Source organism: Bombina bombina, chromosome 5 (assembly GCF_027579735.1).
Source record: "Bombina bombina isolate aBomBom1 chromosome 5, aBomBom1.pri, whole genome shotgun sequence".
Lineage (NCBI taxonomy): Eukaryota > Metazoa > Chordata > Amphibia > Anura > Bombinatoridae > Bombina > Bombina bombina.
In genome coordinates this window covers 811,099,517-811,125,028 of record NC_069503.1, presented here as the reverse complement: position 1 = coordinate 811,125,028, position 25,512 = coordinate 811,099,517, and the positions used below count along the sequence as shown (strand labels likewise).

Sequence of the window (25,512 nt, the reverse complement as noted above, 5' to 3'; positions counted from 1 at the left end):
TTGGTCCTCTGGGACACTCCAAAAAGGCAAATATAGGGTTAATATGTTTTTTTTTTTTCTTGGTTCACATGTGATTTCTATAACCCCGCCCATGATGTTTGTTCTCATTGGCCCTTGTTTTATTGGTATTGCTATATATTGTCTGTATGTGCACTATGTTTTTAGCTTGACAAAGGGGCAGGTGCCCCAAAACATTGCTGTCTACCTAATAAAGGTTATTTCACTCTTCCACACCTGAGAGTGCAACATTTCTTTGGACACTTGATTATTTGGAACAAGGGGTTTTGCTCTGATTGTGTTGCACCCACCTTGAAACCTGCTGGACATTTATGTTTAAAGGTGTGCTGGTCTTACAACTTTGTTTTACTATATCTAGAGGAATATATATATATATAGTTATAGGTATATACAGATATATATAGGAATATATATTTACAATAAAAATAAAATGTTTCTGTACGTGAAGAACATTGAAATGTTAAATATATACAGTAAATTTAAAGTAAAACACATGAATACATGTGTACACACAGACATATATATATATGTATATATATATATATATATATATATATATATATATATACATACATACACATATTTTGACATGTTTTTGTATGTATATATACCATATAGTCATTTGCAGTCAAACACCTTGTCATATACCATATACCTTGGAGGTTGCATAAAATATAGCTAATTTAATCTCGTGTTGAGAACAGTGTGGAGCAGTTGCATCTAACCTGCACATTTGATGGTCTTATCCTAAGATTCATTGAATTTGGGCACAGGTATTTCAGGTATGTTTTTCTTATGGTGTCCCTTTGCCAATTGACCTTTCCTTAGGGCTGTTTAACATTGGAGTTACATTTTTTGCTAAGCTACAGAGATGTGCTAATTCACATTTTCTTTGTGGTGAAAGTTTGTTTTGCTAGAGCATCGCTTAAATCAGATTCCTTCTTATTTTCAGGAGATTGCCTCCAATCTTGACTTTATTTGTGCAATGGAAAACCATATTAATGAGTCACAGGATACTTTGAATTTCTTTTTTAAGATCTAGTTTGAATTTTGAAACCAGTAATTGATTTTATAACCCAGTATTGGATTTAATCTTGTAAGCCCGAATCTCCCTTTTGTCTTGTAAAAGTTTTCATAAAGATTCATGTTAAAATAAAAAACAAGATACCACAACGGAATTAGAAAAAGTATTTCAATTAGATCATGATATAACAGCAAAAGCTGCTAAAACTTACACAGAGAAACAAAAAGTACAAGAAATTGCTATTTAGTAGCATTTTCACATGGTTTTTAAAGAGACCATCATGAAAAATACATCACAACCAATATGAAAGTGACAAATTGCAGGTAATTCATTTAGTATTAAAAATTACTACATAATATATTTAAATTAATTTTGTTTCACTTAACCATTAATACTAAGGGGTAGGTTTAACATTGGTCGAGCGAACATGATTTGCTGTAGCGAATCATGTCTGCTTGACCTCGCTAAATGCCGACAGCATAAGCTGTTGGCATTTAACATTGCTCAAGCATTTCCAGTGAAATGCTTGTGCAATGCCGTCGCCTGCTCACCTGTGTCCAATTGGCCGCTAGCAGGGGCCATCAATCATCCGGATCGGATCAGGATGATTTCAGTCCGCCACTTAAAAGGTGGCAGAGAAGTTAAGAAGCAGCGAGCGGTCTTACAACTGCTGCTTCTTAATTTCCGTTTTCAGGCGGACCTGAAACGAAAGGGGTCGGAAGCAGCAACTGCAGCTTAATAAATCTACCCCAATGTCATGATGTGCAAGTAATAATGTGCCATTAATACCTTTGAAGAGTATGTATGTGTGTGTTTTTTTTAACTATTTGGTCTGGATTTTCATAAGAAAAAAGCAATTTGATGCAATTCTGTGATGGAGTTCTGAATTATTAGAATATAGCTTAAAGGGACATGAAACCCAAAAATGTTATTTCATCATTCAGATAGAGAATACAATTTTAAACAGCTTTCCAATTTACTTCTTTTATTTTATTTGCTTCCTTCTCTTGCTATCCTTTGCTGAAAGGTTTATCTAGGCAAGCTCAGGAGCAGCAGAGAATCTAGGTTCTAGCTGTTAACTTGTGGCTGAATATTTATATCGATTGTGATTGGCTAACCCATGAGTTCAGTTAGAAACCATTTGTGCATTGCTGCTTCTTCAACAAATGATACCAAGATAATGAAACATAAAGTATTAGATAATAGAAGTAAATTAGAAAGTTGTTTAAAATTGTATTTTCTATCTGAATCATGAGAGAAAAAATTTGGGTTTCATGTCCATTTTATGTGTAATTTTTTATGAAAAAAATGACACAATGGCTTTTTATGGCTTGTATGTTGTTTAAAAAATAAATATAACGTTTGTAACTGTTCTACTTTGAGAAAAAAAAAAAAAATTAACATATTTTCATATATTTTTAGGTCGAAGGATCCCACCTCTGGATCCTCATGAGAATGGGACCAACGGGGCAATGAAACTTGGACGGCAGTCATCACAGTCAGTGAATCGATGCTGCTGATCTGCACAGTTTGGTGACCTGCAAACGATTATTCTTTGCACTATGACAAGGTTTTAATGACTGTCATATTATGAAGAACTAAATAGGTGCAGAAAATAATCCCTCAGAAGTCACCCTAATTTGATGAGTGTGCAGTGATTGACTGTCCATCATTTTAACCATTTTCACTACTGTAAAAATTAAGATGATTTCTTTACAGAACAGTTCATTGGAATATGCTGTATAATAATACAGACTTTTAAAGTATTGTGTAAGGTCATTTTCATACATATTTTTTTAGTAGTTTTTATTTTATGTACAATTTTTTAAAAAGTTTCTTTTTGTTGGATAAGATTTTTCATATAACATTATGATTTATTTTCAGTGCACTTTGACTCAAGTAAAATTAGAATATTTTACTTCAAAATATATCCCAACAAATATCAAGGAAACTCCAATTAATCCATGTTCGCACTCTTTGATATGAAAGAACAAACTATTCTTATGAAAGTAATGATGAAAGTAATGTTTCTTTAACGAATACCAAAAAAATATTCTCTTTATGATTAGTAAAACCATTGTATCTCAAGCCACTGGTTGTACATTCATTTGAATAGGTTTTAAATTATGGATTTGGGAAAACTACAATATTTCAATTTAATTGCTAAAAATAAATTTGGCGACCAAACTGACATTGAAGTATTATATGATGTGCCAAGTAATGAATTTAAGTGTGATGTATTATTAAGTAAATAGTAAGGTCAAAATGTAACGTTCATGATTCATATAGAGATTGAAATTTAAAAAAAAAACTTTCCACTTTACTTTTGTTATCAAATTGTCTTCATTCTCTTGGTATCCTTTGTTAAAGAACATACCTAGGTAGTCTCATGACTAGCAATCCACAGCTATCTGGTGATTTGCGGCTGTAGACATGTCTCTTGTCATTGGCTCACCTTATTTGTTCTGCCAATTAATAATAGAAATACAATGGGAAGTTGTCTAAAATTGCATGCTCTGTCTGAATAATAAAGGTTACATTTTGACTTCACTGTTACTTTAATGCTCATTGCATAACAAATATGTCACTGGTTTACCAATCTTAACTAGTTTGTAATTCAAGTATAAATAAAATACAGTTTTCCTACTAAATGCAGAGTTCTCTATAACATATTCAGGCTTTATTTTATATATAGGCTGTCACGTAATACAGGCAGAGTGGAAATAGACATAACTTTGAAATTTGTCAGAAAAAAATCTACTACTCATTTGAAGTTCAGACTAAGGGGCCTATTTATGAAAGGCCTGTCGGACATGATCTGACATTGCTGGTGCAACGCAGCCCCCTGCAGATTCGCGGCCAGTCAGACACTAGCAGGGGGTTGTCAATCAACCCAATCGTATTTGATCGGGTTGAATTGCGGTGATCTCTGTCCGCCTCCTTAGAGCAGGTGGACAGGTGATGGCGCAGTGGTCTTTAGACCGCTGCTTCATAACTGGTGTTTCTGTGGTGGTTTTTGTGCAACTTTTTTGTTAGTGAAACAGTTAACCAGAGCTCTGAAGTCACTGTAATTATTCTTGCGTAATTGAGCGCAATCGCGTTTACTTTCAACTCGTAATACGAGCGGTAATCTGGCCCTATATAATTAGTATATTCATTACATTTTCTTGACAAACTCAATGTAAATAATGGGATAATCACAAACAGATGTGCTCATAATATCCTAATATTGTAAAATCATCTAGATATGATATATAGGAATTATTACCAATCATTATGCATTCTTAGAGGGATCAGCTGTGCTGGACAACTATAAACTCTACACCCACATGGGCCATATTATACAAATAAAATGTGCAGAGACGTGCTGTTTTACACTACTTCTAAATGAAACATATATTACATATTTGTAGATTACAAATTTGCTGACAAAGTAGATTTTACACACACATATATTTTAAGATCAGAAAAATGGGCCAGCTCCTAAGCTTATATTTCTATCTTTTCAAATAAAAAATAGCAAGAGAATGAAGAAAATTTTATAATAGGAGTAAATTAGAAAGTTGCTTAAAATTATCTGCTCTATGTGAATCATGAAAGAAAAAAAATGTGGGTTTCATATCCCTTTAACTATCCCCTTGTTTGTTTTAGTAAGACACCCAACCATCCTTAGATCATCTATTTGAAGTATCATTTGTGAACTGGAAACAAGTTTGTTTTTTGATAGTTTCTATCAATTCTGCTTTATGTTTACAATTATATTTGTATCTACAGCCCTGTTGTCATAGATTGTAGCATAAAACTCCACAGAAAAATAACTTCAACTAGATATAAAAAAGCCAGTGGCATAGCAGAGTGAGTTAAAGAAAATATGCATTTAATTTCACAAAGATGCAAGTCAATATAGCTGTTTCCGATCTATTAGAAAAGCTGGGTGAAAAGTTTTGTGCATAATTCCAACTATTAGAAATACTTAAAAAAAACAGTGATCCTGAAACTCCACCAGTATGTTGCATAGGTGGACTTTAAGTGTCATTCTCATCTATGAGAAAACATTTTAGAACAGTTTTTCACAGAATTTTTCTATTTCTCCAGCTTGAAAAGGTTCTTATGCGAATGGCATACCTTGGCTGTACAATACACACACATGTTTGCAGTACTAAAGTTTTGGCACATGCGGAGTTCAGATATTTATAAACCCAATTGTAGTAAAAATACAGTTTAGATTTGATATTTGATCTGTGAAACTTGTATACAACTAAATACAGTTATCAGAATGTTAATTTATGATTGGCATTATGTGATTAACCACCTAGAAAATAACACAATATTACATTTAACTACTTAGGAAAAGTCCCACAAAACAACGGAAAAACCTGAGAAAAGCATGTTTCCTTATGTCTTTTACACTGTTAAAGAATAGGAGAACCATCATTCCCTGTTATAGCATATTCATAATTTGCTTTGTTTAAAGGGACATGAAACCCAAAAGTTTTCTTTCATGATTCAGACATTATGAATACCTCTTTATTGAGGTATTCATAATGAAATATACAGACATTCGGAATAAAAGCTCACCTGCACATGCATACGTGTATTGCATACAATACAGTTACAATGTGTTAGATTATAGCAATTTAACTTGACAATAATCCAGAATAGCTACTGGAGGTGAAGCTAAACGGAATATGCCTCTTATTTTGAATCACGTTAAAGATTAAAATAAAATCCCTCTAGAAAGAGTTTAGTGACCACTTTTGGGCCTTGTATCAAGTCAACTAATTATCAAGAGGGTACTATAACACACATAAATATAAGGCTCACTTTGGGGCCCAGGGTGAATAGATTAAGAGAAAGAAAATAAAGCGTGTTAACAAACCAGAAGAAAACCGGTTTTAATTGCCACAACTGAGAATATTTCTAAAATACCAGATTAAGATGTAAATATTCCAGCAACATTATATGATTAAAACTAATTTTATTAATATTTTATCATTACTTAGAGGTCAAGCAATATACAAATTATAATATTCTAATGCCTGAAAAGGACCTAAACTTAATGAGTAAGTGATTAGTGTAGCTTGATGCTTATATGGTGGCATACAGAAAAAGGACAAAAAATGGCATATCTATTAGGATCAGAAATAAGTCTGCGTGGCAAGGGTTCTAATGAGATTTCCTGAGCATATAAGTAAGGATTGTAATTGTAATAGAGGCATATGTAGATAGAGGGTCACCAACAGTTTTTAACAAGGAGTTGCAGACCTGGTCAGTAGAGGTTTTTGTAGGAATGCAAAGTGTACTGGAGTTAAAACGAGTCTCTTGCGCTGTGTCACCTCTTAGTATCTGTAAGGGTCTGGCTGTTAAATTGGCTCCATTATTCTGGGGTAAATAGCTAAAGAAAGAACCATTACTTTTTTCTGCTGGTGTAATGGCAACACAGGAATTTATTTTGTCATGAGCGTACTTCCTAGTGAGCTACTGTTGAGTAGAAGGTGCGTCTTGTAACATAGTCTCTGTGATTTTCTCTTGTGGGAGCCCTCTGTGGAGAAGGCCGAACATATTAGATAGTTGATATTTAGTGTTACACCTGCCATTTTTTTTTGGGGGGGGGGGGTTCAGTGATTGTTGTATATGTCCCATCCAGCTGTGCCAGGTCATAGCTGGAGGGCGTTTTGTCATTTAGCTGGAGCAAAAAATGTTCTAGTCTTTGGAAGTGCTCATCTGGGTGTTTAAAATTTTTTCACCTCGTGGTGATAATGACAGCAATCCCACCATGAGTATTTGTAGGTGCAGAAAATAATCAATTGAAGAAATTTTAAATAAATAAGAATTCAGATCCACTACTGGTAAAGTCAGGAGTGACTAATTAACCTGGTTGCCGGTGGGGGGGTTGTAGCCTTACGGGTAGCCACAGCTGTATGCCTCAACTGTCCAATCCAGGTCTTCAAAATCATTAAAAAAGCAAATTCATTCATTTTCTGGTCTTCATATAATGAAGCGCAGTTTATATTGTTGTGGCTAATGTGGATCCTGTAATTATTAGCTTGTAATCGACGGATTAACAGTTATTCTTTGGAGCTCCAGGAGATGCATCTGCACAGAGACGTTGCTAGGACACACCCGACAGCATGCAATTTTAAAGAATTTTCCAATTTACTTCTATTATCTAATTTGCTTGGTATCCTTATTTGAAAAGCATACCTATGTAGGCACAGGAGCAGCAACTGTAAGTTAGCTGCTGATTGGTGGGTGTACACAAATGCCTCTTTTCATTGGTTCACCAGATAATAATAATAATAATATGTTCAGCTAGCTCCCAGTTGTGCATAGCTGCTCCTTCAACAAAGGATACCAAGAAAATGAAGAAAATCTGATAAAAGAAGTAAATTAGAAAGTTGTTTAAAAGCACATGCTCTATCTGAATCATAAAGAAAATGTGTGGGTTTCATGTTCCTTTAACTAATTTAGTTGACTTCCAGTGAACTTGCATAGAATATTATAATTAACCAGATACCAAAGTTTCTGCGCAACAAACAATGTAAAGGTTGTCCAACTGAAAGTATAAAATAAAGTAAAGGAAGTTGTTCTTCTTTAGTAGCCATGCAATGGTCCTTGCACATAGAATATGCTACTTTTATTAAAGGGACAGTGAACCCAATTTTTTTTTCACGATTCAGATAGAGCACGCGATTTTAAGAAACTTTCTAATTTACTCCTAGTATCAATTTTTCTTCGTTCACTTGCTATCTTTATTTGAAAAAGAAGGCATCTAAGCTTCTTTTTTGTTTCAGTACTCTGGACAGCACTTTTTTATTGGTGGATGAATTTATCCACCAATCAGCAAGAATAACCCAGGTTATTCACCAACAATGGGCCGGCATCTAAACTTACATTCTTGCATTTCAAATAAAGATACCAAGAGAAGGATAATAAATTGATAATAGGAGTAAATCAGAAAGTTGCTTAAAATTGCATGCTCTATCTGAATCATGAAAGAAAAAAATTTAGTTCAGTGTCCCTTTAAGTCAGGGGTGTCCAAACTTTGCTCTCCAGAGGTTTTGGAACTACATTTCCGATGATGTCAGCCAGCATTTTATCTAGCTGAGCATCATGGGAAATGTAGTTCCAAAACCTCTGGAGAGCAAAGTTTGGACACCCCTGCTTTAAGTCTTTCAAAATTACAATTTCCTTATTGTTTCATATATTTTGTTTCAAATCTATTGACATTTTGTAATTGTTTTTACAAAGCAAGAACATATATATAAATCATTATTGACTTTTTCTCCATAACTTGTTAACCTATATTTAAAAAGTACATGTACCATTATTACATAACCAGTGTTATTTAATTCTCTGTTGGCTCAAATGTATCCAATCAAAATGTTTGAACATTTAATTTTTGTGAAAATTAACTGGCATCTTCGGGCTAGATTACGAGTGGTGCTCTAACAGTTGCGTCTGAGGGAAAAAGGATTTATTGTGGCTCTTTGCTCGTATGGAAGTAGTGCTTGTATTACAGGTTGGAAGTAAATGCGTTCGCTTGAGCACAATTGAATTTAATGCGCGCCAGGATAGCGTGACTTCAGAGCTCTGGTTAACTGTTATGCTAAAAAGTTGTACAGAAAACATTAAAAATACATTTAAAAGTAAAGTTACACTCATAATACCACTATCTAATAAAAACATATTTTAAAAAATTGCAATAAAAAGTTATAAGGGCTCAAACATATGAAGTCTCAGGTGCTAGAAAAAAAGGCATACCTTAACATAGAGATACATACATATCTGAATATGTATATGTATGTATATGTATATACTATATGTGTGTACATTTGTATTTATGTATTTATATGTGTATATATGTATTTACAGACATATATACACATATAAACACATACATATGTATACATATATTGACATTTATATAAGTGCATTGGAGCCCTTTGGGGCATTGGAGTCCTTTCAGTCTAGTAGCTGAAAACATGTAAAATAATATTTATGCAATATTATTTTTTAATAAAGTGTTGAACTGTGTATTAAGTGTAAATATTTCACATTCCAATATTCTTCACTTAGGGCAATAGGTTCTAAGTATTTCAAATAGATATTCATATTCATATATATATATATATATATATATATATATATATATATATATATATATATATATATATATATATATATATATCTATACCTATATATTTATATATATATATATATATATATGTATTTAAGAATAAATAGAACATATTCTGCTGTGTGAAGAACATTGGAATGTGAAACATTAATATTTCATGTCAGGTTAGCGCACTTTGTGTTATTTTTCCCCCACACTTTTTATGCTCCATTAATGTCTATGGGGAATGTGTTAACATAGTCACAATATTCCAAGCTCAGCTTTTTGGATGCAACGGGTTAGCGCTCTTGTGAAAACTTTTTACTTTCAACTTGTAATATGCGTGCTACCAGACGCATGCAAACAGTTTACTAGTGGGAGCGATAAATAGCTCCAATCGTAATCTAGCCCTTTATCCGTAATAAAAATATAGAAACCATCTTGAGTTAAAGCTTAGTTACAGCCCTATCAACTCCCTGATAGATATGTAACTCCAATAAATAATATCACCTGCCATAAATGTATACACACATTTAACACAAAAAAGTCCTCGCCTTGTTTAGTGTTTATGGCAATTCTTCAAACTAGCTTCAAAAGCAAAATTATCATACAATGCTTCAAATGCAAACATGGTATGGGTATGCTGCCCCTGCCAATGCCATTTCCCCAACTATGCTGTACAACTGAATTTATAAAATCAACTGACCTATACAATTTATTACATCCATTCAGAAAGACATATTTTTTTTTTAAACTTTATTTATAATAATAAGATCCATTACACACATAACAAACCTGGTAGAAATAATACAGATAATGTGTTATTTTCACAAAGGCAAAGTCAGAATATAGATCAATAAACACAGTCTTGATTAGCTAATTGGGTACAGACCCGTGCAGTTGCTTTGTAGAAATTAGAAAACAAGATACAAAAGCGTTAATGCCCGCATGGCAAACCAAATAAAAGTAAATATTTTACTTTGTTACTGCACAAAGTAGAAATCTTGAGTTCTAAAGTAAGTGTAGTCAGAGTAGGTATGGACAGGTCAAGATGTTAGTCATGTAGTGACCTTGATCCCTGTTTTTTCAATATTTATAGAAAGAAAAACAAGAAAAAAACAAATGAAAAAGAACAAAACATAATACAAAACAAAACCTTATAAACAATATATAACTTAACGTACCCAGAGTGCTGCCAGGTCACCCTCCACAGACCAGTGCCCATAAGAGAGAGGTGGGGGGAGGCCAAAGAGAGGAGGGGAGGTGCAGACTCAACCAACAATACATTCATGCATAAGTGAGGCATATTTAAGTGTCACTGTCTAAGAAGCACCAGTTGCCCTTGAGGTTCTCATTTAAGATATAAAGACTATTTCTAAATGGATGAATAACCCTATCTCTAACAGTGGCTGGTAAGTACAGTAGATAAGCCTCCCATTATGAAGAAAGCATTTCATTCTTTTCTCTGGGTCCCCTTTTGTATCAGCTTGTTCAACCAACATCTGGGAATGTATATTTCTAATTAATTGTTGGAAGGGGGGTGTTTTGTTAGTCGCCAAAATCAACTGTTTTTCAAAACGATAACTGTAGATATAAAAATATCAAATTTAAATTTCCTATCTTTTGGTATAAAAAATATCACGTGTTGAGCAGAAAGATACACCTGTGATTTAGTTATTTTAGTCAACCAGTAAGAAATTTTGTGCCAATAACTTTTCAATTTGGGGCAATCCCACAACAGATGTATCCAGTCTGGTGAGGCACAGCTACACTTAGTGCAGATATTTTCGGCCCCAGGTACCCATTTGGAACGGAGACTAGGGGTTATATAGATATGGGACTCTCTTAAATTAGATGAAATAGTTAAGGCCTGTATCTTATTGAGACGGCCACTAATAAGTTCCTCGTCTACTGTTAGGATTTCATAATTAAGCCATTTAGATAAAATCTTCTGCGTGGCGGAATCTACAAAGTGCTGAAGTATAAGGTTGTATGTATGTTTGATTTTGTAAGCTCCCTGCTTCGCAAGCGTACACAGCTTGTCAATGTTAGATTATTCCCTAGTGAGCAGGCCATTCGATTGATATAATGTCTACACTGAAAGTACGCAAATCTGTGAGTGTTAGGGAGACAATATACGTTCTGTAATTCTGGAAAGGGTATGACTTCTAGCGTTAATGGGTTAAAGAGCTGTTTAAATGTGGTGAGATGTTTCGTTTGCCACAATTTGAATGCGTTTGTAGTGTATCCTGGTAGAAAACATAAATTACATTGGATTGGTAAATATTTACTTACAGACTGTTGCTGTCTGGGCCTACTCAAATAACAAGTCCGGATTGGCTCCTCCAAATAAGCCAAATGGTGGGTGAAGCTTGGCTATAAAAAAAAACCTGTACAGCAAACAAGATATTAATACAATCAAACATTTCCACCTTTACTTATTATGTTAATTTAATGCAAATCAGCAGCAAATTATTTTAATTATAAGGTGTTTACTGTCCTTTTAATTGTATGTAATATATATTCTTCTTTTCTTATTTGATGTTACCAGTTAGTGGTATAACAAATGAAGAAAAGTTTAAACAAATGATAATGCTCACTTGTTATTTGTACAGCAAAGCTTGGTCCTGAACATAGTCATATATAGTACAACACCAAGTGAATCATTGGTCCTGAACATAGTCATATATAGTACAACACCAAGTGAATCATTGGTCCTGAACATAGTCATATATAGTACAACACCAAGTGAATCATTGGTCCTGAACATAGTCATATATAGTACAACACCAAGTGAATCATTGGTCCTGAACATAGTCATATATAGTACAACACCAAGTGAATCATTGGTCCTGAACATAGTCATATATAGTACAACACCAAGTGAATCATTGGTCCTGAACATAGTCATATATAGTACAACACCAAGTGAATCATTGATGATTGAGTTCAATATTAGATTGTCAAAGTCCAAGGAAATATGATCTGAAAAATCCACAGATTTTTTAGATACTTGACAACCGTTTGATTTATATGAAAGAATACAAATAAAGAAATGAACCCATAGTGAGACATTTATAATACATGTTTTTAGATTTATCTGCACATGTTTTTTACACTTCTACATATGTTATGGAAATAAGTTAAAAATGTGCTGATCACTTTAACTTAGTGGGGCTGATTTATTAAAGTGCGGAGGTACATGATACGATGTAGCGTATCATGTCCTTCGCACATCGATAAATGCTGACAGCATACGCTGTCAGCATTTAACATTGCACAAGCAGTTCACCAGAACTGCTTGTGCAATGCCGCCCCTGCAGATTCTCGGCCACTAGCAGGTGTTGTCAATTAGCCCGATTGTATAGGATCGGGCTGATTGAAGATCACAGCCTCAGAGGCAGCGGATCAATTATGGAGCAGCAAACTTTGCAACAAAAAAAAATGTATTATCCAGTTTTCCAATTTCTGTCATTTAATTCTAAAAATTGCGGTCTTTCCAATTCGCCTGAGTATCTATAAATAAATGAGTGCTACCATGTTGTAACTTAGTTATCCTATATTCAAAAGCCTTCTTATCTCATATCCCCTGCTTGGGCTTGTTAGTAACAGTTATAGGTGCTGGTAAAGTAACTATATTAACTTTGCTATATTCCACACAACCATAGTTTGCACATTGAGGGCTAGATTACAAGTGGAGTGCTAAATTATCACATGCCCGCAAATGGGCAAATTTGCCCGTTTACGGGAGCGCGATAATTAAACAGCCATTACAAGTGGCTGGTTATTGCTACCACGAGCTTGCAGTAGCAATTAGCACTCAGAAACATAACCAGAGATTTTAAAGTGCTTTAAATGCCCTCAAAATAGAGAGCATTATAGTTTTTAATTAGAAAACGTAGCATTTTTTTAAATTTAAAAGCAACTGCTCTAGGCAGTATTTTGGGCTAAAGTTGGCGGGTGTGGGGTGTAGGCCCTGAATCTTTTCTATCTGCGCTTAAAGGGACATGAAAAACAAAATGTTTCTTTTATGATTCAGATAGAGAATACATTTTAAAAAGTTTCCAATTTACTTTTATTATCAAATTTGCTTTGTTCTCTTTTTATTTGTTGAAAAGATATCTAGATATGTAGCGTGCACATGTTTTGGGTACTACATGACAGGAAATAGTGCTGCCATCTAGTGCTCTTGCTAATGTATAACATTGTTGCAAAACTGATGCCATATAGTACAGCAGACAAGTGCACAGCCCTTAACTTACATTCCTGCTTTTCAACAACGGATAACAATAAAACAAAGAAAAATTGATAATAGAAGTAAATTGGAAACTTGTTTAAAATGTAATGTTCTATCTGAATCATGAAAGAAATTGTTTGGGTTGCATGTTCCTTTAATTGTCCTCAGTAGGAGAGAGTATATACGAGAAACCTAGGTTTCAACATAGAGCCACCGATTACAAAAGTACTTTATAGAAATTGCAACTTTACACTTGTTTTTTCAATGTTTATATAACTGATATAACAAAAAAACTGTTATCAGGCTAATCTTTGTTTTGAAAACATCATTATGTCTAGCATAAATTAAGAGCATTTAAAGGGACAGAATACATCTTGAAACAAATTAACATCTTGTTTGCTGCAATTTTTTTTTTCCAATAGCCAAACTTAACTGCAGTTGATAAGGCTAGCCATGATCATTATGTTAGTATTAAGTGAATTGTTTTGCAGTTGTTTACTACTAAAGCCATATAGGGAAGGATATGTAGCAGGGTTAGCCTTGATAAGACAGTGTACATTTCCAGCTATGAGAATTAGAACATCAACAATTTTCAGATGTAAATTACATGAAAAGGGGAGGGATAAATCATGAAAGTATAAATCAAAAGTGTTTTACTATGCATAATTAAACAGTCCATCTAATGTCTCTACTCAGCCAGCTGGATTGGCCAACTCAGCCTTTTATCCTACTAAGGTCAACCACTATTACTCATAAGCTGCTGTTAATTTGTTAAGTTTGAGGCTGTACACAAGAATCCTTTTAGATGTTGAAGACAGAGAAATATGCTTATAATTTTGATTAACCAAGATCTATTAAAAATTGAAGAAAAAAAAGAAGCAAATATATGTTGTGTTTTTTGCAGTTTAATGATAGAATACAAACCTGATACCAGTTCTAAACAAACTCAAATGGTTGCTGTATATACTGAATCAGGTGACTAATAACAACAGGAAGCAGAAAGATGGATTAATTTCATTTAATTATAAAGGAAATATAAATAGAGCTATCATGCAGAAGTGAATGTTTCTCTTGAGCTTTGAATTGCTTTTCTAAGACTAAACTTGCCACACATTTAGAGATCAATAAAATGTACATAATGAGCTTATTGCATCATTTTTTATACGATTATTCATAATAACTTCAGGACCATATTTAGATATGCTCTCTAGTTAGTTTTTTTCAGTAGGAGTATATTCATTTTTGATTAGTTTATTTGTAAGTAAAGCAATACTTATTTTTAACAGTATGTTAAACTTTTATTTAAACTTATGTCAACCATGAAATGTCACTTTATTAATGCACATGGTCAATTTTGTATTTGTAAATATGTAACGGGCTGGTCCCATTATGTGGCTTTTTAAATGTATAACACCTGGAAATATGTTAGACTTTCCTTATTTTATGTATTCAATTTGCTTATGAATTTATATAAATTCATAAAAATAAATATTTTTTCTTGTTGTGTAGTACTTATGGTTATAGCAATAACAAAACATTTTTTTGTATTCTCTGTAATAATAAACCTATGCTACAATATGCTGAGAAGTTCAGTAAGTACATAAGTTGTAACACAATAAACAGGAATTGGAAACCCAGCTTGGAGAACACTTACATATTAAGACTGAAATGTAGGCAACATCTATGGGTAAATATGAACTCCTGCTTTTTAGAGGAGGGAATCATGTTTTTCGAAAGTAAAAGGATGTGACAGGATCTAGAACATTCTTTATGCAGGTGTTGTTAATAAGTTAATAAAAATAGAATGCAAATTCAATTTTATATACAGAGACCAAAGGGCTTCAAAAATATTTGTTTTTAGGAAAAAAATTATGTCCCAAGAAATCAGGAAAAAAGAAATATAAATCAACACTTTACAATTTAAAATGTGTAATGCTGTCTTTAAAGGAACATTAAACACTTTGAGATGGTAATATAAAATAATACACTGTATATATATATCAAATTCTGCAATATACATTTAGTATTTATTTTGTCCACTTTTCCTGTAATTCCATTCTGAAATTGTTGTGAGTTGTTCAGTTCCTGTTAGAAATGGGAGTGCAGAACACTGTTATATTCCACACAGCCATTGGCAGCAGACTCTAGTGACCTATTTATAAAACTGTTCCTAATTGGTCAAAGAGAAGGTAACCTTACAACATGGCAGTTCCTATTGTTTTATAGCCACTAAAACTTTACACTTATTTTGTCAATATTTAAACTGCTAATTAAACTAATCTTTTCTTTCAATGCATCATTCTATCTAGAACTTATTTAGGGTAGATTATAAGTGGATCACTAATTTATTGTGCGCCCGCAAAAGGGCAAATTCGCCCGTTCGTGGGTGTGCGATAAATAACCAGCCATTATAAGTGGCTGGTTATTGCTACCGCAAGCTTGCGGTAGAAATTAGTGCTCAGAAAATTAACCAGAGGTCAGATCTCTGGTTCATTTTCTAAATGGCCCCCAATTGCCCCCAAATTTCAGTATATTAAACTTTATTAAAAAAAAAAAAAATATTAGTATCTTTATTTTTTAATAAAATAACTGCATAAAGCAGTGATAAGGGGCTAAACTTGGCAGGTGTGGGATGTTTGAAGAAAAAAAAAAGAGCACTGAAAAGTGCCTTTACAATGTGGTCTATGGGAACTGTGTGTTCCCTGTAAATATATATGCTTATATACATATATATATATATATATATATATATATATATATATATATATATATATATATTTGTCAATATGTGTATATATACATATAAACACATAAATATAAAGTACTGTGCAAAAGTCTTAGGCCACCATTACATTGTTGTTTTAGAAATGGTAGAAATATTTGTATGCAGTATTAAAAATCAGAAAAAAAAACTTCTATAGATTAAAGTGGCAAGTATTTAGTGTGACCTCCCCTTACACTTGAGCAATAACAGGAACCTGACTCTTGTAACCTAAATGGAATGAAACCCTAATTAATGTCATTGCTAACTCCAGTATTTATCCTACTATTTCATGTCAAAGGTTTGTGCAAGACATGCTTGAGCATCACATACACATGTGGTTTGAGTTTAATTCCTTGGAAGCTTGCTAATAAGACCAACTTTCAATTACATCATTCCAGTCAAAATGCCAAAGATTACAGAATTTGGCATACATAAAATCATACGTTTGCATTAGCAAGTCCAGCAAGAAACTGGCTCAGCATCTGGCAGCTTCATCGGGATGCCAAGTTGACCCTTCTACAGTCCTAAGAAGCTTGAGCAGGAATGGTCTTTGTGGAAGGGTAGCAACCAAGAAACCACTTTTTCAGAAGGGGAACAGGGTGAAAAGGCTAAGATATATGCTAAAGCTCACAAAGATTGGAATGAAGATCAGTAGAGAAGAGTATTATGGAGTGACGAATCCAAGTTTTAAATGTTTGGGTCCAATGGTTGACCATATGTGAGATGAAGAGTTGGAGAGAGATGGAAGAATGAGTGCTTGCAGCTTTCAGTGAAACATGGTGGAGGGTCTTTCCTGGTTTGGAGCTGCATTTATTTTTATTTTTTATTTTATGTCTTTATGGAAAAACATGACATACTGATATATTATTAACAGTAGTATACATCAGAAGTACAATTGCTTACAGGCAGGAGATATGCATTCCTAACAAAATAGCTTAAGTTGCTTCATTTTTATAGGTATGCTTACAATGTGATTGTCCTGATTTTTTTCCCTTTTATAAACAAACCGGACCACTTTGGGATCCTCTGCAACAGCAAATAAGGATTGAGTTAGGGAAATTATTTGGGTATTACAGCGTATGTATTTATGTAAACATGAAAAATTAAAGATTGTATGAAGGTGTGGTCTAAAAAATAACAAATCAAAGGCTGAAACTGTATTCATGTCTCAAATGATTATGTTGTAGGCAGAGTATCAAGAACAAATAGTTCCTATTTTTAAATAGGTAGTGCCTTGAGAGATTGGGTAGTTATGGAGGTAAATCATACACAAGGAGAGATATTGCTATACTATTGGGAGAAGTAAAAAATCCAGGCCTATAGGTAAAGTATCAAATGTGATCTATAGGTTAATGTTTCCATGTGCTGAACAGGGGCATTATTGGGGAGTAATGCTTGTTTATAAAGTAATAGATGGTTTGTGATAATTTCATTTTATGTTAGAAGAGGTAGCATCATAAAGGTGCTGAGAAGGGTGTAAACTGAGTATTCACTGTGATAAGCTATGCTGTAAAATTGGTAGAGTGGTATATTTTAGTGCGTTATGGTGTGGTAGAGATTACTGACCTTACTAGATTGACATCTGGTGGTCAAATTAAGCATTAAACAAACAATTTAAGGTTGCCACGTGCTCTCACTGTTCCTATTGTCTGACCATAGTGAATCGGTTTGTAATGGTGTTTAATGCTTAATGTAATATATTCTGGTTTGCTATCCCACTCCGCATCCTCGGTTGATATCAATTAGGATTGGGTGTGCCGGAATCAGATATATAATAAACAATTTTAAGGTAGTCACTAAATTACATATTTAACAATAGCATCAACATAAGAAGATAACCGGAACTTCAGTTAAGATCATATACTAACAGGCTATTAAAGGGACATTATACACTCATTTTTTTCTTTGCATAAATGTTTTGTAGATGATCTATTTATATAGCCCATAAAGTTTTTTTTTAAATGTATAGTTTTGCTTATTTTTAAATAACATTGCTCTGATTTTCAGACTCCTAACCAAGCCCCAAAGTTTTATGAGATTTCCGTCAGCTACCTTCTCCAGCTTGCTCCTGTTTGTGTAAAGGGCCTTTTCATATGCAAAAGAAGGGGGAGGGGGGTCTTATTTCCCACTTGCAGTGGGCTTTCCGGCTACCTTTTCAACACAGCTAAACTGAGAGCTTCTAAGTAAGTTTTTAAACAGTTTTGTACTGGATTTTATATCAGTATCTGTGCATCTTATTCTTTATAGTAGTGTCTATAACATGCAGTTATATTAAAATGAGTGTATATTGTCCCCTTAAGAAAATACAGAAAACAAAATGGTTGGTTACAACTATCATGAAATATTCAAGTTCAAGTTATGAATTGTCATATAACATGCGTTATTGGATGTTTGTAGTTTATATCTATCCCTTCTCTGGGATATATTCTCCACCATGGAAATAAAATGTGCATTTCACCTTGTGTGCCCTGCAAGATTGTTGAAGGAATGTCATTAAGTCCAGTGCTTCTGAGGGGCCCCTGTCATATATGATCCAGTTTGCAGACTTGTGGAAACTTTTCCGTGTGTTCACTAGGAGCCGGTTCATTGCAACATCCTTGAGCTGTTTTGGGAGGTGTCCTACATGTTTTTCTGCATCCTAGCCAGCTTTTTCTTTCTCATCGGGTCTACAAAGAAAGGCAGTTTCTCTGATGTTGAGTGAAGTGTGGGGTTGGTATGTTCGCAAGTCTCCGCAGGTCCCGCATTGTGTGGAGCTGCAAATTTTGGTGTATTTAGTTTTGGTGGCAGGTCTGTATTGCAGTCTACTCGCTGCCGGGTGTGGGTCTGCTGATGGGGTAGTACATCGTGCTGATCCTCCTGCTTGATTTCACTGGTAGTAGCGGCAGTATAGTTGGAGGTCGGTGTAGAGGGAGGCCTGATTGAGTCTGGATGAAGTATCTTGTCTGTACTGAGAAGTTGTGTCAGGTGTTCATATGGCGCTTTTCCTATTAAAGCTTGCATTAGGTTGTCGGTTTCTCAAAGAGCTTGTCTAGTCTTGATAGTTGGATCTCATCCTCCATTCTTGTAAGACTGGTCCTTTAAAGAACTCAATTTACAGATATTAATAGGAAGATCAGTTAATTAACAACAATCTTTATTTCTGAGAAGAGTGCTATTTGTTATGTAATTATCCCTTTAAGGATTTCACAACACTGTTAGTTGGAAAATTAGGTTTGTTTCACCACAGAATTCAATTACCCAATATGGTAAGACAATCACAGATTTAGTGGTGCAAATTATATAGAATGATTTGTTTTGAAAAACCAAAAGAAACTAATTTTAGGTTTAATGAGGAAGCAGGACAATCAATGGTTAATACCCAGTTTTATGACTCAGCTGAGAAGCGGATCAACTAATCTGAATAGAGTGTATGAGGAAAAAGGGAATTCCTTATTTAATCTTTACTTCAAGTTAATACTATAGAATCACAGTTTGTTAGTTTGATCATATAACAAGTTAAGACAAAACTTCTTATTCAGATAAAAGTTCCGGTACCTTGTTATGAGAGGATCAGAGGATTGTTTGCAGCTCCGGTCAGAGAGAGAGAGAGAACTGCTGATGCTGCTGAGGTTTCGCTAAACCGGAAGTAACCGGTATGGCTGTTGCTAGCGCTTCTGGGTGTTGTAGTCCTAGGCTGAAAGGAGAGAAATTGAAGGTAAGGTGATAGTAAATTGCGGATACGTTTATCACAAAGATGAGCGGATTTGCCAGGTTAGAGATCTACTCTTTGAAGGTTAGTATTGTTTAGTCTGAAGGAGAGGAGAATCCGGTTCCTAGTGTATACTGCTATAACAGCACAAATGTCCGGAGTAGAGTGGAGAGTTCCTTCTCAGGAGCTTGAAAGAGAGGTTTGGTTCTCAGGTGTTCGTAGCTTGAACAATTAGAATAACTAAGCAATGTTGCTTAGCTGCTAATGCTATTTAAAGGAGGAGTAACCAATAAGGTTTGTGGACTCTTAAAGATACAGCATCCTTTACATTTCTCTTGACTTTTGAATGTGCGGAACAATAGTATGATATTGCTGATACAGCTAGTAATGCTGCCAGAAAGAGATCTTACAGTTAGAGTCTAAAACCTCAGAACTCTCTGAGGGAAAAGTGCCGCCTGTATTGAGCCGCCGTTCCAGGCCCCTATTATCCAAGTCTGAGTTCTATTTTCAAGAATACAGCACAAAGATTTATAGTAAGCACTAAAAAGAGCAAAATGTTCATATGTGAGTCTTACCCCCTTTGCTGCTATAGAGAGAGAACGAGTCTCCCATTGGAGCCTATGGAAGCTTACTCTCGTGAGCACAATACTTCTGTGCAATGCGAACGTGAGGTTGCATTCGCATTGCATCTAACTTGTAATAACAGCGCACATTTGCGTGTGCTGGTATTACAAAGTGGAGTGCAAATATCACTTTAGCGAAAGGGATATTTTAGGCTTAACTTATAATCTTGCCCTTAGTGTTTAATATCCCTTTAATACAGAGGCGGTAAAAAAAAAACCCCATCAAAACATAATAGTAAATGTACTGATCTAAACAGATTTCCTAAGCTCAATCAATGTTCCCCCATCTCTTTGCAGTATTTGTGATCTGCTCCAGACAGCAATTTTAATTCAGCACTGGTTTATCTAGTACTTAAAGGCACAGTAAAGGTTTAGAATAATGTTATATAATTCTGCACAGTGCAGAATTATATAACATTATTTAAGCGGTAACTTCAAAAATTTAAAAGTATTTTCCGATTTTGCAGTGAACGTTGGACTCCGCTCCAGGATCTACTGAGCGGGTCTTGGATATCCAAAGCGCTTTGCGGACTTGCTGGCAAGTCACAGCACGCCCGTTCGATCTATTGGAATAAATGTAGCTCGCTCCAGCTCTGGTCTAGTAGCTGTAGCGAGCTACATTTATTCCAATAGCGTGACCGGGCGTGCTGTGACTTGCCAGCAAGTCCACAAAGCGCTTTGGATATCAAAGATCCGCTCAGTAGATCCTAGAGCGGAGTCCAACGTTCACTGCAAAATCTGAAAATACTTTTACATTTTTGAAGTTACTGCTTAAATAATGTTATATAATTCTGCACAGTGTGCAGAATCATATAGCATTATTCTGAACCTTTATTGTCCCTTTAAAACCATTAAAGATATAACAGGCCAATGACTCATTGTCTCAGTCTCATGTGTAGCCTTTAAGATTTTGTTGAGAGACATGGTGGACCAGCTAAGGATGAGCCAACAGGATCAGAAAGGTTTTTTTGTGTCTGGCAGATGTTTTTATTACCTTCTTTTGTTACACTTTTGAAAATACTAAACAAAGCTATTAATGGAAACAAACAATTTAAGGTTGCCACGTGCTCTCACTGTTCCTATTGTCTGACCATAGTGAATCGGTTTGTAATGGTGTTTAATGCTTAATGTAATATATTCTGGTTTGCTATCCCACTCCGCATCCTCGGTTGATATCAATTAGGATTGGGTGTGCCGGAATCAGATATATAATAAACAATTTTAAGGTAGTCACTAAATTACATATTTAACAATAGCATCAACATAAGAAGATAACCGGAACTTCAGTTAAGATCATATACTAACAGGCTATTAAAGGGACATTATACACTCATTTTTTTCTTTGCATAAATGTTTTGTAGATGATCTATTTATATAGCCCATAAAGTTTTTTTTTAAATGTATAGTTTTGCTTATTTTTAAATAACATTGCTCTGATTTTCAGACTCCTAACCAAGCCCCAAAGTTTTATGAGATTTCCGTCAGCTACCTTCTCCAGCTTGCTCCTGTTTGTGTAAAGGGCCTTTTCATATGCAAAAGAAGGGGGAGGGGGGTCTTATTTCCCACTTGCAGTGGGCTTTCCAGCTACCTTTTCAACACAGCTAAACTGAGAGCTTCTAAGTAAGTTTTTAAACAGTTTTGTACTGGATTTTATATCAGTATCTGTGAATCTTATTCTTTATAGTAGTGTCTATAACATGCAGTTATATTAAAATGAGTGTATATTGTCCCCTTAAGAAAATACAGAAAACAAAATGGTTGGTTACAACTATCATGAAATATTCAAGTTCAAGTTATGAATTGTCATATAACATGCGTTATTGGATGTTTGTAGTTTATATCTATCCCTTCTCTGGGATATATTCTCCACCATGGAAATAAAATGTGCATTTCACCTTGTGTGCCCTGCAAGATTGTTGAAGGAATGTCATTAAGTCCAGTGCTTCTGAGGGGCCCCTGTCATATATGATCCAGTTTGCAGACTTGTGGAAACTTTTCCGTGTGTTCACTAGGAGCCGGTTCATTGCAACATCCTTGAGCTGTTTTGGGAGGTGTCCTACATGTTTTTCTGCATCCTAGCCAGCTTTTTCTTTCTCATCGGGTCTACAAAGAAAGGCAGTTTCTCTGATGTTGAGTGAAGTGTGGGGTTGGTATGTTCGCAAGTCTCCGCAGGTCCCGCATTGTGTGGAGCTGCAAATTTTGGTGTATTTAGTTTTGGTGGCAGGTCTGTATTGCAGTCTACTCGCTGCCGGGTGTGGGTCTGCTGATGGGGTAGTACATCGTGCTGATCCTCCTGCTTGATTTCACTGGTAGTAGCGGCAGTATAGTTGGAGGTCGGTGTAGAGGGAGGCCTGATTGAGTCTGGATGAAGTATCTTGTCTGTACTGAGAAGTTGTGTCAGGTGTTCATATGGCGCTTTTCCTATTAAAGCTTGCATTAGGTTGTCGGTTTCTCAAAGAGCTTGTCTAGTCTTGATAGTTGGATCTCATCCTCCATTCTTGTAAGACTGGTCCTTTAAAGAACTCAATTTACAGATATTAATAGGAAGATCAGTTAATTAACAACAATCTTTATTTCTGAGAAGAGTGCTATTTGTTATGTAATTATCCCTTTAAGGATTTCACAACACTGTTAGTTGGAAAATTAGGTTTGTTTCACCACAGAATTCAATTACCCAATATGGTAAGACAATCACAGATTTAGTGGTGCAAATTATATAGAATGATTTGTTTTGAAAAACCAAAAGAAACTAATTTTAGGTTTAATGAGGAAGCAGGACAATCAATGGTTAATACCCAGTTTTATGACTCAGCTGAGAAGCGGATCAACTAATCTGAATAGAGTGTATGAGGAAAAAGGGAATTCCTTATTTAATCTTTACTTCAAGTTAATACTATAGAATCACAGTTTGTTAGTTTGATCATATAACAAGTTAAGACAAAACTTCTTATTCAGATAAAAGTTCCGGTACCTTGTTATGAGAGGATCAGAGGATTGTTTGCAGCTCCGGTCAGAGAGAGAGAGAGAACTGCTGATGCTGCTGAGGTTTCGCTAAACCGGAAGTAACCGGTATGGCTGTTGCTAGCGCTTCTGGGTGTTGTAGTCCTAGGCTGAAAGGAGAGAAATTGAAGGTAAGGTGATAGTAAATTGCGGATACGTTTATCACAAAGATGAGCGGATTTGCCAGGTTAGAGATCTACTCTTTGAAGGTTAGTATTGTTTAGTCTGAAGGAGAGGAGAATCCGGTTCCTAGTGTATACTGCTATAACAGCACAAATGTCCGGAGTAGAGTGGAGAGTTCCTTCTCAGGAGCTTGAAAGAGAGGTTTGGTTCTCAGGTGTTCGTAGCTTGAACAATTAGAATAACTAAGCAATGTTGCTTAGCTGCTAATGCTATTTAAAGGAGGAGTAACCAATAAGGTTTGTGGACTCTTAAAGATACAGCATCCTTTACAATTCTCTTGACTTTTGAATGTGCGAAACAATAGTATGATATTGCTGATACAGCTAGTAATGCTGCCAGAAAGAGATCTTACAGTTAGAGTCTAAAACCTCAGAACTCTCTGAGGGAAAAGTGCCGCCTGTATTGAGCCGCCGTTCCAGGCCCCTATTATCCAAGTCTGAGTTCTATTTTCAAGAATACAGCACAAAGATTTATAGTAAGCACTAAAAAGAGCAAAATGTTCATATGTGAGTCTTACCCCCTTTGCTGCTATAGAGAGAGAACGAGTCTCCCATTGGAGCCTATGGAAGCTTACTCTCGTGAGCACAATACTTCTGTGCAATGCGAACGTGAGGTTGCATTCGCATTGCATCTAACTTGTAATAACAGCGCACATTTGCGTGTGCTGGTATTACAAAGTGGAGTGCAAATATCACTTTAGCGAAAGGGATATTTTAGGCTTAACTTATAATCTTGCCCTTAGTGTTTAATATCCCTTTAATACAGAGGCGGTAAAAAAAAAACCCCCATCAAAACATAATAGTAAATGTACTGATCTAAACAGATTTCCTAAGCTCAATCAATGTTCCCCCATCTCTTTGCAGTATTTGTGATCTGCTCCAGACAGCAATTTTAATTCAGCACTGGTTTATCTAGTACTTAAAGGCACAGTAAAGGTTTAGAATAATGTTATATAATTCTGCACAGTGCAGAATTATATAACATTATTTAAGCGGTAACTTCAAAAATGTAAAAGTATTTTCCGATTTTGCAGTGAACGTTGGACTCCGCTCCAGGATCTACTGAGCGGGTCTTGGATATCCAAAGCGCTTTGCGGACTTGCTGGCAAGTCACAGCACGCCCGTTCGATCTATTGGAATAAATGTAGCTCGCTCCAGCTCTGGTCTAGTAGCTGTAGCGAGCTACATTTATTCCAATAGCGTGACCGGGCGTGCTGTGACTTGCCAGCAAGTCCACAAAGCGCTTTGGATATCAAAGATCCGCTCAGTAGATCCTAGAGCGGAGTCCAACGTTCACTGCAAAATCTGAAAATACTTTTACATTTTTGAAGTTACTGCTTAAATAATGTTATATAATTCTGCACAGTGTGCAGAATCATATAGCATTATTCTGAACCTTTATTGTCCCTTTAAAACCATTAAAGATATAACAGGCCAATGACTCATTGTCTCAGTCTCATGTGTAGCCTTTAAGATTTTGTTGAGAGACATGGTGGACCAGCTAAGGATGAGCCAACAGGATCAGAAAGGTTTTTTTGTGTCTGGCAGATGTTTTTATTACCTTCTTTTGTTACACTTTTGAAAATACTAAACAAAGCTATTAATGGAAAAATACAATTGCAAATAACCATCATCAATGCATATGCATTTTTTCTTTAAAATGTTATTAGCTTTTCTGCTGTAGACAGAATAAACCTAATGTTAAAGTCATAGTTTTATTTACTCCTTACATAGAAATCCAAGAAAATGATAGCTTGAAATGTAAAACATAAAATATTGGCTGCATACTATTTACATGATGACACTGCATGCATTAGGTATGGCTTGTATAATGTACACTTACACTCCGTATGTTAT

General features: G+C 35.0%; 1 protein-coding gene across 1 annotated transcript in view; it reads left to right on the top strand.

Annotated features, from left to right (window-relative positions):
• The window catches only part of RAB31 (RAB31, member RAS oncogene family), a 225,073-nt gene extending 221,380 nt beyond the window's left edge, over nucleotides 1-3,693 (top strand). The window contains exon 7 of the mRNA XM_053714915.1: nucleotides 2,465-3,693. Coding sequence (XP_053570890.1) covers nucleotides 2,465-2,562 — 98 coding nt within the window. The 3' untranslated portion in view covers nucleotides 2,563-3,693. The remainder of the gene's footprint in view (nucleotides 1-2,464) is intronic.
• Nucleotides 3,694-25,512: the final 21,819 nt, after the last annotated feature.